This window comes from Pristis pectinata, chromosome 1 (genome assembly GCF_009764475.1).
Source record: "Pristis pectinata isolate sPriPec2 chromosome 1, sPriPec2.1.pri, whole genome shotgun sequence".
Lineage (NCBI taxonomy): Eukaryota > Metazoa > Chordata > Chondrichthyes > Rhinopristiformes > Pristidae > Pristis > Pristis pectinata.
Window position 1 is genome coordinate 129,372,898 of NC_067405.1, and position 13,518 is coordinate 129,386,415.

Below are 13,518 nucleotides of genomic sequence, written 5' to 3' on the forward strand. Positions count from 1 at the left end.
TGGTTGAGGCACTGAGTATGAGTCAGGAAGTCATGTGTCGCTAAATAAAACTTTGGTTAGGCCGCACTTGGAGTGTGGTGTCCGTTCTGGTGGTCCCATTACAGGAATGATGTGGAGGCTTTGGAAAGGGTGCAGAAGAGGTTTAACAGGGTGCTTCCTGGATTAAAGGGTATGAACCATAAGGAGAGGTTGGACAAACTTTGGTTGTTTTCCCTGGAGTGCCAGAGGCTGAGGGGAGACCTGATAGAAGGTTATAAGATTATGAGAGGCATAGATAGAGTAGACAGTCAGAATCTTTATCCCAGGGTAGAAATGTCAAATACCGGAGGACATGCATTTAAGGTGAGAGGGGAAAAGTTTAAAGGAGATGTGCGGGGCAAGTTTTTTAGTGGTAGGTGACTGGAACGGGCTGCTATGGGGAGTGGTGGAGGCAGATATGATAGTGGATTTAAGAGGCTGTTGGCTGGATACATGAATATGCAGGGAATGTAGAGATATGGATAATGTACAGGCAGAAAATAAATTGTTTAATTCAGCATCGTGGTCCGCACAGACATTGTGGGCTGAAGGGCCTGTTCTTGTGCTGTACTGTTCAATGTTTTATATATGCTGAAGATTCATGTTAGGCTCTGTTGGGCAACAATTGTTGGTGTTGACCCATTATATCTGAGTTATCCAGAAGCACCTTGTTCGTGCATCATGTCAACTCTGGATACAATATAGTACAAAAGACCCCACTGTTATTCCTAACTTGGTAAACAGACATTATAATAGAAATCTAATTTGTTGTTTTTCTTTACCTCTAATGCATTAAGCATGACATAATTAAACAATGGATCTGCTGGGGGTTCCCGCTGAGTTGCTTCAGCAGATTGTCTATTGCTCCAGATTCCAGCATCTGCAGTCTCTTGTGTCTCCATTAAAAACATGACAACCTTTCTCCATTTGTTTGCCAATGCATGGCCCAACCACAATGGTCAGAGGTTTTCAATTCCTATGGTTTACCCAATGGGCATGAAGTGGAAGGTTAATCATTGTGGAAGAAGAAACTCACTGTGTACTAAAGGGCATTATTGCATTTCACTGACTGGCTGTTATCCTTTTGAAAATCTTGTTTAGTTCTTTCTGTGCCTCTCACTCTTCAAACAAAAAATAAGTCTACAAGAGCAGATTGACGAAGAGCCTTAAACTAAAACAAACGACAAATTACTCTAGCAAAGATTAGATGCAATTTCTACTTTAATATAAATTATGTAATGCAACCAATTATATATTAAGCAAAACATGGCAGTAAATCAGTAAGTCTATATTTGAAATAAGTTTCATGAACTTGGGTATCTTTGAAGAGCTTTACTTGACTTGAAATCATTTCAATCTATGTTTAGCACATTAACCTATCATAAAGCAAACCTACAAACTAAATTATGTCAGCTAACTCTCAATATTTAAATGTTAGCAGATGTTAGAAGTAACTGCACCATTTTCCCACCAGAGATGCGCCAATTTTGTGATTGTGTGGAAACTGTGGTCAAGCATTGGGGTTCATCACTCTCCCAGCAAACAGGACACTCTTGATATTGTGTTCAGCAATTAATAATAAGAAAGGTCTGTTAAATTTATACTGAAAAGGAATTGACAATGGCATTATTTCAATGCCTGTAACTGCAGAAGCTTCTGTTCCTTTTTCATCAACATCCAGCACAGCCTGATGAATCACCTACAAAAACAAGGAACCATGAAACTTGAGTAATAGCAAAAGAATCTAATTTAACAGTTAAATATGTTTCTAAACATTTTATTATTGAATTTGACTATGATTTAACAATTTACAAAAACAATGTTATTATGTTTTAGCCCTATAAACATGCATTGCTTTATTTAATCGTACATAAACTGTGTAGCATAGAAACCAACCATTGAACCAATTGATCCTTGCAAGTGTTTATGCTCATGTGCTATCTTCCATGCCACATCATTTAATTTCATCAACAGTTCCACTTTTCCCTTCTGTTCTTTCTCTGTCACACATGAAGTGTTATCCTCTTATATCTGTATTAGATAGTGTAGTGATTAGTGTAATGTTATTACAACAACAGCAACCCCGGTTCAATTCCCGCCGCTGTCTGCAGGGAGTTTGTACGTTCTCCCTGTGTCTGCGTAAGTTTCTTCTGTGTTCTCCGGTTTCCTCCCACATTCCAAAGATGTGCAGGTTAGGAGTTGTGGGTATGCTATGTTGGCACCAGAAGAGTGGCGACACTTGCAGGCTGCCCCCAGCACATTCTCAGTAATGCAAAAAGATACATTTCACTCTGTGTTTCAATGTACATGTGACTAATAAATAAATATCTTATCTTATATCTTCTTCCCAGAAGCACTTTGGTCCTGCCCTCAACTCCACATTGTGCTTTTGCATTTGCCACTCTTTATTCTGTCTATTTATTCCTTACCCAGTACTATCTGTGCCTGTGAAGCCTTATGATGAAACTCTCTACATTTTCCTCATAGAATGCAAACGCAATCCTACATTCATTTGGGGTGATCTTTTTCTACACTTGGCCCCAAACTCTCTATTTTATCAAAACCAAATCAAACAGTGTTGCTTTGAGGGTGTACTTGTTTTAATTTCCCAATATTTCCTATACCACCTTCTTCCGGGCTTAATCCTTGCAGCATTTAAGATCAGGCAATATATTATATTCTACTGTAATTCTCAAAACAAACCTGTGGAGAATTCTACTTCCTACTATTTTTTTTCTTGATTGCATTTCTTTGCAATATAAACAAACATAACTATCAAGTTTTACAGCATTTTGTTCACTCTTTAGAAGTTGAAATTGTATGTATGAGTTAAAATGTCCTCACCTGTATGCTTTGTTAGCTTTATTATTAAACCCTTTATTCTTGTTATAACAGCATACGTATTATTGACCAGTGCATTTAAAACACTTCACGCATAAATTTAAACTCCCTGCATGGATCCCTGCTTGACCTGATAGAGGAAGACCTCAGCAACCGGGACCTTGGCACCATGCCTGGTACTGTGGTCCAGCGGAAGAAGCAAAATACAGTGGTTATTGGGGATTCTATAGTAAGGGGTACGGATAGCAGATTCTGCGATACCGACAATGAGTCTCAGATGGTGCATTGCCTCCCTGGTGCCAGGGTACGGGATATCACGGACAGGGTCCAGAATATTCTGAGGGGAGAGGGTGAGCAGCTAGAAGTCTTGGTACATGTAGGTACCAATGACATAGGTAGAAAAAGAGAAGAGGTCCTGAAGGAGGAATACAAGGCATTAGGGAGAAGGTTGAGAAGTAGGACCTCAAGGGTAGTAATCTCAGGATTACTACCTGTGCCACGTGTCAATGATAGGAAGAATAGAAAGCTCTGACAGATGAATGTGTGGCTGAGTGACTGGTGCAGGGGGCAGGGCTTCAGATTTTTGGATAATTGGGACCTTTTTTGGGGGAGGCATGACCTATTCGCTAAGGATGGGTTGCACCTAGACTCCAAAGGGTCCAATATCCTGGCGAGAATGTTTAATTTAGTTGTAGGAGAGGGTTTAAACTGATCTGGCAAGGGGATGGAAACCAGGATGTTAGGTTACAAGATGCTAAGGTAAGGGAGGAAGTTTATAGAAACAAGTCCAATGAGGATGGCAAGAAGGACAGGCAGGTGAGAAGTCAGGATAATTTGCTGAATAATAGAAGTACAACAAATCGGGATGTTAGGATACAGAACGTTAGGATAGGGGATGAGGTATATAGGAACATGTCTAAGGTAGTATGTAGTGAAGATGGTAAGAAGGATAGACAGGTGGAAAGTCAGGATAATCTGCTGAACAATAGAAGTACAACAAAATCAATAGCAGATACTGGACTAAACGTACTACACTTAAATGCACGTAGCATTAGGAATAAAGTAGATGACCTAGTGGCACAACTACAGGTTAATAAATACGACATTGTGGCAATCACCGAGTCATGGCTTTATGGTGGATGTGATTGGGAACTGAATGTCCAGGGGTACACAGTGTATAGGAAGGATAGGTGGGTAGGCAGAGGGGGAGGTGTGGCCATGATGGTTAGTAGTGATATAAAATCACTAGGAAGGAAGGACATTGGGTCAGAGGAGGTGGAATCCTTATGGGTGGAGCTAAGATATAGCAAGGGTAAAAGGACAATAGTAGCAGTCATATATAGGCCCCCTAATAGCAGTCAGCAAGTGGACGATAAGTTGCAGTTTGAGATAGAAAAAGCATGCCAGAGTGACAATGTGAAGATAATTTTGGGGGATTTTAACATGAAGGTGGACTGGGAAATCCAGCAAGGCAGTAGAACTCAGGAGAGTGAGTTTGTGGAATGTCTAAGGGACGTTCTTCTGGAGCAACTTGTTGAAGAGCCCACCAAGGGATCGGCTGTTTTGGATTGGGTGCTGTGTAATGAACCAGAGGTGATTAGGGAACTAAAGGTAAAGGAACCACTGGGAACCAATGATCACAATATGACTGAGTTCAGTTTCAAGTTTGAGAAGGAGAAGCTGATAACTGGTGTATCGATATTTCAGTGGAACAAAGGAAATTACAATGGTATGAGAGAAGAGTTGGCCCAAATTGATTGGAAGAGTAAGCTAGCTGGAGGGACGGTGGAGGAGAAATGGAAAGAATTTCTACAGGAAATAAGGAAAATGCAGGATAGATATATTCCAAGAAAAAAGAAGGTTTTGAATGGAAAAAAAGGCACAAATGTGGATAACGAGAGAGGTGAAGGCTAAAATAAAAGCAAAAGGGGAGGCGTACAAAGAAGCAAAAATTAGTGGGAAAACAGAAGACTGGGAAGCTTTTAAAAACCTGCAGAGAGAAACTAAGAAGGTCATTAGGAAAGAAAAGATGAATTATGAAAGGAAGTTGGCGGATAACATTCGAAAGGATACTAAGAGTTTTTTTAAATACATAAGGAGTAAAAGAGAGACACGAGTTGATATAGTACCAATTGATAATGGTGTAGGAGATATTATAATGGACGATAGAGAGATGGCAGAGGAATTGAATGAATATTTTGCATCGGTCTTCACCATGGAGGACATCAGCAATGTGCCGGTTAGTCAGGAGTCTCACGAAATGGAACTGAGTTCAGTTAAGATTACTAGGGAGAAGGTGCTAGGAAAACTAAATGGGCTAAAGACTGATAAGTCTCCCGGACCGGATGAGGTGCATCCCTGAGTTCTGAAGGAGGTGGCTTTAGGGATAGCGGAGGCATTGGTGATAATTTTCCAGAAATTGATAGATTCCGGCATGGTTCCGGAGGACTGGAGGGTCGCAAATATAGTTCCGTTGTATAAGAAAGGTGGGAGGCAGCATAAAGGAAATTACAGACCTATTAGTCTGACATCAGTAGTGGGAAAATTATTGGAATCTATCCTCAAGGATGGGGTTATGGAATACCTAGAGGCGCAAGGCAAGATAGGTCCTAGCCAACATGGTTTTGTGAAGGGAAGATCCTGCCTGACCAACCTATTGGAGTTTTTTTGAAGAAATCACAGGTAGGGTGGATAAGGGAGAGGTGGTAGATGTTGTGTATTTAGACTTTCAAAAGGCCTTTGATAAGGTGCCTCACAAGAGACTGATTAATAAGATGAGAGGTCATGGAATTACGGGTAGGATAACAGAATGGGTGGAGCATTGGCTGGTTGGCAGAAAGCAAAGAGTGGAAATAAAAGGATCTCGTTCTGGTTGGTTACCGGTTACTAGTGGTGTGCCGCAGGGGTCGGTGCTGGGACCGCTCCTTTTCACCTTGTACATTAACGATTTGGATAATGGAATAAATGGTTTTGTGGCTAAGTTTGCGGATGACACCAAGATAGGTGGAGGAGTAGGGAGTATTGAGGAGATAGGAAGGTTGCAGAGGGACCTAGACAGTTTAGGAGAATGGGCAAGGAAATGGCAGATGAGATTCAATGTTGAGAAATGTGCAGTTGTACACTTTGGAAGCAGAAATAAGCGGGCAGATTATTATCTAGAAGGAGAGAAAATTCAAAGTACGGAAGTACAAAGGGACTTGGGGGTACTCGTGCAGGATACCTTAAAGGTTAACCACCAGGTCGGATGGGTGGTAAAGAAAGCGAATGCTATGTTGGCATTCATTTCGAGAGGTATAGTGTATAAAAGTAAGGAAGTGTTGATGAGACTCTACGGGGCACTAGTGAGGCCTCATTTGGAATATTGCGAGTAGTTTTGGGCCCCACATGTTAGGAAGGATGTGCTGACATTGGAGAGGGTTCAGAGGAGATTTGCGAGGATGATTCCAGGAATGAAAGGGCTTACGTATGATGAGCGTTTGTCGGCTCTTGGACTGTACTCACTGGAGTACAGAAGAATGAGAGGGGACCTCATAGTGACATTTAAAATGTTGATAGGAAAGGACAGAGTAGATGTGGCTAGGCTGTTTCCCTTGGTGGGCGAGTCCAGGACCAGAGGGCACAATCTTAGAATTAGAGGGTACAGTTTCAAAACAGAGATAAGGAGAAATTTCTTCAGCCAGAGGGTGGTGAATTTGTGGAACTCCTTGCCACGTACAGCAGTGGAGGCCAGATCAGTGGGGGCGTTCAAGGAGGAGATAGATAGATATCTAAATAGTCAGGGTGTCAAGGGATATGGGGATAAGGCCGGAAATTGGGATTAGAATAGTTTTTTTTTTCTTTTTCCCCATTTCTCATTTCTTTTTCCCCATTTCTCATTTCTTTTTCCCCATTTCCTTGGAGTAGACTTGATGGGCTGAATGGCCTGCTTCTGCTCCCTTGTCTTGTGATCTTGTGATCATGGATTCAAGAGTGTTGTCATTTGCAAGGAAACAACTAATCATGTACAGGTTTGTCACATATTTATCTTCTGTCTGCAGGCCACAATGTGAAAATTGTTCTGATGAGTCCTGCCTGGGTGCCAACTTTGCTGATGACACAAAGATAGGTGGGAAAGTATGTTGTGAAGAAGGCCCAACAAAAGGACATCAATTGGGTAAGTAAGTGGGCAGAGATCTGACAAATGGAGTATCACGTGGGAAAATGTGAAATTGTCCATTTTGGGTGAAAAAGTGAAAAATTAACATATTTTCTAAATGGCTGCAGAACTCTGAGTAGGAGAGTGATCTGGGGTCTGGTGCATGATTCACAAAATGCTAGTAGCAGATACAGCAAGCAGCTAGGAATGCTAAAAGAATCTTACTATTAATTGCAGGGGGAATTGAATAGAAAGGTAGGGAGATCATGCTTCAGGTCTGTAAGCCTTTGGTGAAACCATATCTGGAGTACTACATATATAACATTGGTCTCCTTATTTGAGGAAGGATGTAAATGTGTTGGAAGCAGTTCAGAGGAGGGTTATTGGACTGTAGCAACAAATAATCTGCTGGAGAAACTCAGAACTGATGCAGGGTTTCAACCCAAAACATCTACAATTCCTTCCCCCCTCCCGCCCCCCCCATAGATGCTGCTCAAGCCACTGAGCTCCTCCAGCAGATTGTTTGTTGCTTCAGATCCCATTGTTTGCACTCTCCTGTGGTTTATTGGACTGTTCCTGGAATGGGCATTTTGAAATGTTGGACAGGCTAGGCTTGTATTCCCTGTAGTTTAGAAGAGTGGGCAACAGACCTGATTGAAACATGTAAGATCCTGAGAGATCTTGGCATGGTGGATATGGAGAGGACATTTCTGGCAGAATCCAGAAGTAGGGTTCATTGTTGAACTTAAGTCAGAGATAGGACTTTTTATTCTCTCAGAGAATTGTGAGACTTTGGAACTCTCATCCTCAATGAGCAGAGGTAGTAGAGTATTTTTTTAAGGCAGAGGTAGTTAGACAATTGATAAGGAAGGGGTGAAAGATTATCGAGGGTAACCTGGAATGTGGAGCTGAAGTTACAATGCAGAGGAGATTCACTAGGATGCTGTTTAGGATGGTGTGTTTCAATAATGAGGATTGCTGTATAGGCTGGGGTTTGATTTTCCTGGAGCAGAGGAGGCTCCAGGGGGACCTCACTGAGGTATCCATAATTACAAGGGAATAGTATGGTAGATATTAGGGAACTACTCCTCATAACAACGGGGTCAAAAACAAGAGGACGTACATTTATGGCAAGCGGGAAGAGGTTTGGTGGGGATCTGAGGAAGAATGCTTTCACTCAGAGGATGGTTGGAAGTGAGTGTTGGAAGTGGGTGCTCTCTCAACATTTAGGAAGTATCTAGAAGAGCACTTGAATTGCTAAGACTAAAAAAGCTACGGACCAAGAGCTGTTAAATGGGATAAGTGTGTGTCAGTATGGATATGGTGGGCTGAAGGGCCTCTTTCAATGTTGATATCATTAAATGGCCTATACCTGCTGCTAATTCATTTGTCCATATGTTTGTAACTCGGCCAGCTTGAGATCCGAAAATAGATGTCTTACAGCAGACAGGACCATCATTAACAGACATGTAACGTTCCTCAGGCAGCACAGAACAAAATATTTCTTGAAGTTCTGCTCCAGAAAGATGACATGTGGGAGAGAAAGTCTGCAAAAAGGTCTCTGTCTGTGACATGGTATGATATTCAACTATTATATGCAAACTTAAACATTTGCATCATCCCAATAATCTGAACAGTATTTTCATGATCTTTTGTTGGTTGACGAAAAATGTATTCAACATAATTAATTTTCCGGTGGTTTACCTTTGATAGTTTTACCGGAGTTTCAGATATTCCAGAAAAGTTTGCATGGTCAGTAAATGCATCTTCGATCCCCATGGAAACCAGTAGGTCTTTGAGCTGGTAGGATGTCTTCAGTGACAACTTTGGGAGATACAGATCTGTAGACCTATCATGAACATAACACCAGAAAGATATTGTTTCATCTCACATTTTCTCACTTCTTAGTTTTTTATTAACTTTTACTGATAAATAAATGAAACTAACAAAAAACAAAATTAAAAACTAATGTTGTGGTGTAATTGGCCAGGTATATTATCTTTTCAGTTCTCAGACTGCTTTAATATATGATGGAAATGAGGAAGGGATTTATTTTGAGAGAAGTATATCCAGGTTGCAAACATTAGGTTTTAGAGCTACTAGGAGTTTGAGAAAAAATAAACAAAAATGGATACAGCACAGAGAGCATCAAGGAGCTATAATGAAGTTAGTGCAGGAATGAGAGATAAGTTTGTGATGCAATTATATACCAAAAGGAAGAAGTGGAACATATTGGAGTAGATCTTTCATTGCTAGCTTCCCTGGTTATTTGTTTCACCGTGCCCTCCAGCATAGTATTGCACAGGGAGCTTGTATGCCGGTACTTTGCAGCACAATATAGAGGCCATCTGATTACAGGCAGCCAGTTACATTTACAGAATGGCTTTAGCTGCCAATCAAGCCCTTCCCCCCAGGCTCACTGGCTCTCTGTGTTACTGGTCCCATAGTTTGCGAATTTCATTGACATTCACATTTAGTAACACTTTGAACCTGTTAAATAATATTGTTAACAAAATTTAATATACATTTAATACATTTATACACCAGAACTATTAAAAACATTGCCAGCATATTAAATAAATAATTAGAAAATATATACTTACCTTTGTCCTGACAGTTGAATTTTCCATTTACGCTTTCCCTAGGTTTGACCTGACACAGGCTTAGCGGGAAGATTTCCCAGCCTGAAAGCTAGGAAGCCAGCAGATGTTCATGCTGCTCCATTAGATTCCAGAAGAAGCTTAGTGAGCTCCTGCTGTGCTCCATTAGAGGAATCCATCAGCGCAGCAAAGGGACTGCCACAGCTGGAGGCAGCAGGGTGGAAGAAGCTACTGTCATGTGAAGCCCACGTTGATGCTGCAAAATGGAACTTACACCCATAGGTTTAAGGTGAGAGGGGGAAGATTTAAAAGGGAGGGGCAACTCCTTCATATAGAGAGTGGTGCATGTATGGAACAAGCTGCCAGAGAAAGTAGTTGAGGCAGGCACAATAACAACACTTAGAAGACATTTGGATAAGTTCATGGATAGGAAAGGTTTAGAGGGATATGGGCCAAATGAGGGCAAATGGGACTAGCTTAGATGGGCACCCTGGTCAGCATGGATGAGTTGGGCGGAAGGGTCTGTTTCTGTGCTGTATTAGTCTATGACTCTATGTATGTCCTGGTACAAACACTGACATTGGGAAGCTCATGCCCCATTATTTACATTTGATAGCTCCATAATAAAATTGGTGACTTCAAAGGAGGATGAAGATTTAATGATTCAACAACATGACGGCAAGACAAATTAAAAAAGAATTCTCTTAATAGACAAGGCCAGAATTTATCATTCAGACTTTGCTTCTCCTGTTGTTTTTTCTTGAACCTTGTTTTTCTGTGAGGAAAAGCTGCTGTCAGAACACTGCTGGGCAAGATCTTCCATGATTAGAATGAGCAAGAAATCTTAACCATATCCTAAGCGTAAATTATATTAAAATATCTAATTTGTCTAAGATTGAGTCACTATTCTTTATTTTCTGCATTCTTTCAGGGAACAATTTTATCATACTCCTTTCAAAACTAAGCAGTATTTTGTATCTCTTGTCTTTGAAGTATAATGGTTTATTGCATTTCAAACTTGTATGTTGTCCTTGAACTATAGTCATAAGCATATAGTCCCAGCTACTCCACTCAGTGCATCCATTTTTGATTTATGTCGATGGGCAATTGCAGTTGATACTGTTTCCATTCATCTGTTACCCTTGTACATATGTATACATGGTCAAACGCTCCAGAAGGAGCTTAGTGAGCTGCTGCTGTGCACTTTTCAAGTAGTAAGCAATACCTTGACAATTAGCTAGTAATGCCACTGGTGGAAATTTAGGCTGGTGGATGAGCTACTTGGTAGCACAAAACCCATGCAGTCTATAGAAAGGTACTACAATGGTATTAATAATGACTCTTATTGTCATGGAACATTTTTAGCTCATTTGTACAGCCAGAAAATAACAATAACATTTAATTTGATTTCATTGAACTTACTGCCACTTCAATGAAAATAACAGGGGCTGAAAATTGTTAATGGTCAGATTTTGTTCCACCTCTGCCAATTTTCCAGGGTTTGGTAGCAAAAGCACCAGGGAAGTATTTCCTTGATATGGAATCTTAATCACATAGCTAGAGAGCTGCTCAGCAAAAGCGCTGTGAAACATTCCCCTCATTTTCATCATTTGAACTCTCACTGTTGTTCTGTCATCTACATGAAAGTCATCTTCATAAGTGTTCTTAGCATCGAAAGGCTTCAACCATTTACCTGTAGGAACCAAAGAGATAGTTGCACTCAGCGTAATTTTCTCAATTTGCATCAACATGCAACATACATGGCTAGAAATTGGATGGCATCCATCTTTGATGCACTATTTCTGGACATTGTCAAATTGGAATTTACCACAAACCCTGCAGATTTTGGGCATCTCTCATTTAAGAAAGTATTTTCATTATCTAAATGCTATAAGGTACATTAAAACTCAACTCATGCCTGTCACACACTCTGCCACCTGTGGAAAATATACCAATGAAGCAATTTTTCTTTTAACTTACTTATTACAACATAAGAGGAAGCCATTGAGCTCATTGGGTCCTTGCCTGCTCTCAAAAGAGCAATCCTATCTGTCCCATTCTCCCCTCCTTATTCCCCTGTAGCCCTGAAACTTACTCCCTCTCACATATTTATCAATTCCCTTTTAATTATTTTTGGCACTTGCCAACACTACGGTGTAATGTACATTAGCCAATTAACTTACCAGCATGCCTTTGTGACATGGAAGGAAACCAGAGCACCCGGTGGAAATGGAGAGAACTTGCAACCTCCACACAGGCACACTCAAAGTCAGAAGCCACCAGGCTGCCATGAAGATGAGGTCAAATGAGGGAGGGGTGAGGAAAGGTGGAATATTTGGTGGAAATAGGGTTATGATGCATGGCTCTCTCAGGGGAAGAACCATGTCTCATGAGTTAACTTCGATTGATACTTGTCACTAACACATTGTATAGATACAAAGATCACAAGATTACTTTCAACACATAAATCACACAGGATTCACTACTTTCAACAAAATGTACTACATGTTGAACTGTGTGTTAATAGTTCAGTTCATAAATTGTTAATTAATGATCCAATTACTACAGACACATAAATAATATGCACTACGATGTCATCACACAAGCAGAATATGATGGAGAAAATGACATAGGCTTCAGGAAGAATTGTGCTTGAGAGTGCCTGAAACAATTTGTTAGACTTCACCAGGAAATATCTGCAAACACTGCAAAGCAGGTTCAACCTTAATCTCAAATTGCTCCTGCGATTACTTTTAATGAGCCATTCTTTTGTGATGTGAAATGTTATTTATACATAATAATGGGTGCAAATAGTTTCTCCAATCCAATTTCTAGGCCATGATTTTTTTTCCCTTGCTTGATGTTAACTATATTACTTTAACCTTGTCTGCTCTGCCTGTTAAGTACACATAGCAACACACTTATAATGATATTAATGTTGTGGTGACTAAAACTCAATGGGAAATGAACAACACACTAACCAGAATACTAAAGGTGATCTGCAAAGGTACATCAACCTTATTTACTACAGGTACAGAACAATTTCCCTTTTTCTATTGGCATAGAAATGCTGCTAAGAAACACAAAGGAAAGTAATTAATCTTTGCAGAGATTATAAAAGGAAATCATAGCCAATCATTTATTTTGTTGATAATCACCCTTATTGGATCTATTACTTAGTTAGTCACACATCTCAAGTAATTCATTGGGTTTGAAGCTTTTTGGGTCATGTTGAGAACTTGTAAGGCAGTGCAAGTCCTTTCTTTCCTTGAACTCTCCTCCACCAATGGCTCACCCCATCCATCAACCTGCAAGTCTGATCATGTGTTTTCTTCCAATGAAACTATGACCTAAATGAATGAAAACCAAAAAGGAAAAAAAAAGGCAGAAGAAGCAGAACACAATTTGATGAAAGAGAAATTAGTGCTAAAAGATACAAGCGGGGTAAAACTAACATAAGAGGAGAGATAGAGAGAGAGAGAGTGTGTGTGTGTGTGTGTGTGTGTGTGTGTGTGTGTGTGTGTGTGTGTGTGTGTGTGTGTGTGTGTGTGAACCTTGTGCACCATCTCTTTCTCTCCTACTCATTCAATCACTCACATACTCACACAGACTCACATACACACAGAGTCACACTGTGTGTGACTGCGTATGTGAATGATTGAACATGTGAGAGAGAAAAAGATGGAGAAGCACAAGATCAAGGATCAGGGAGAGATATACAAGACGGAGAGCAGAAGGAGATGCACAATACCAGTGAATAACAGTCCCAAAGCCAGAAGATCAGAAGATGGAACAGCAAGAAGTTGAAAGTATAAGAAAAACTAAAGATAAAGAGAGAGATGCAACATGAAAATGACAGACAGTAAAGTCAGTTTTGCCTTACATACAGTATGAGATTTGATAACATGGAACCAGTCTTTCACC

General features: G+C 40.3%; 1 protein-coding gene across 1 annotated transcript in view; it reads right to left on the reverse strand.

The window, feature by feature from the left end:
- Positions 1-1,221: 1,221 nt before the first annotated feature.
- LOC127571722 (uncharacterized) overlaps positions 1,222-13,518 on the reverse strand; it is a 60,387-nt gene continuing 48,090 nt past the window's right edge. The window contains 3 exon segments of the mRNA XM_052018404.1: positions 1,222-1,717; positions 8,699-8,843; positions 11,017-11,287. Coding sequence (XP_051874364.1) covers positions 1,529-1,717; positions 8,699-8,843; positions 11,017-11,287 — 605 coding nt within the window. The 3' untranslated portion in view covers positions 1,222-1,528.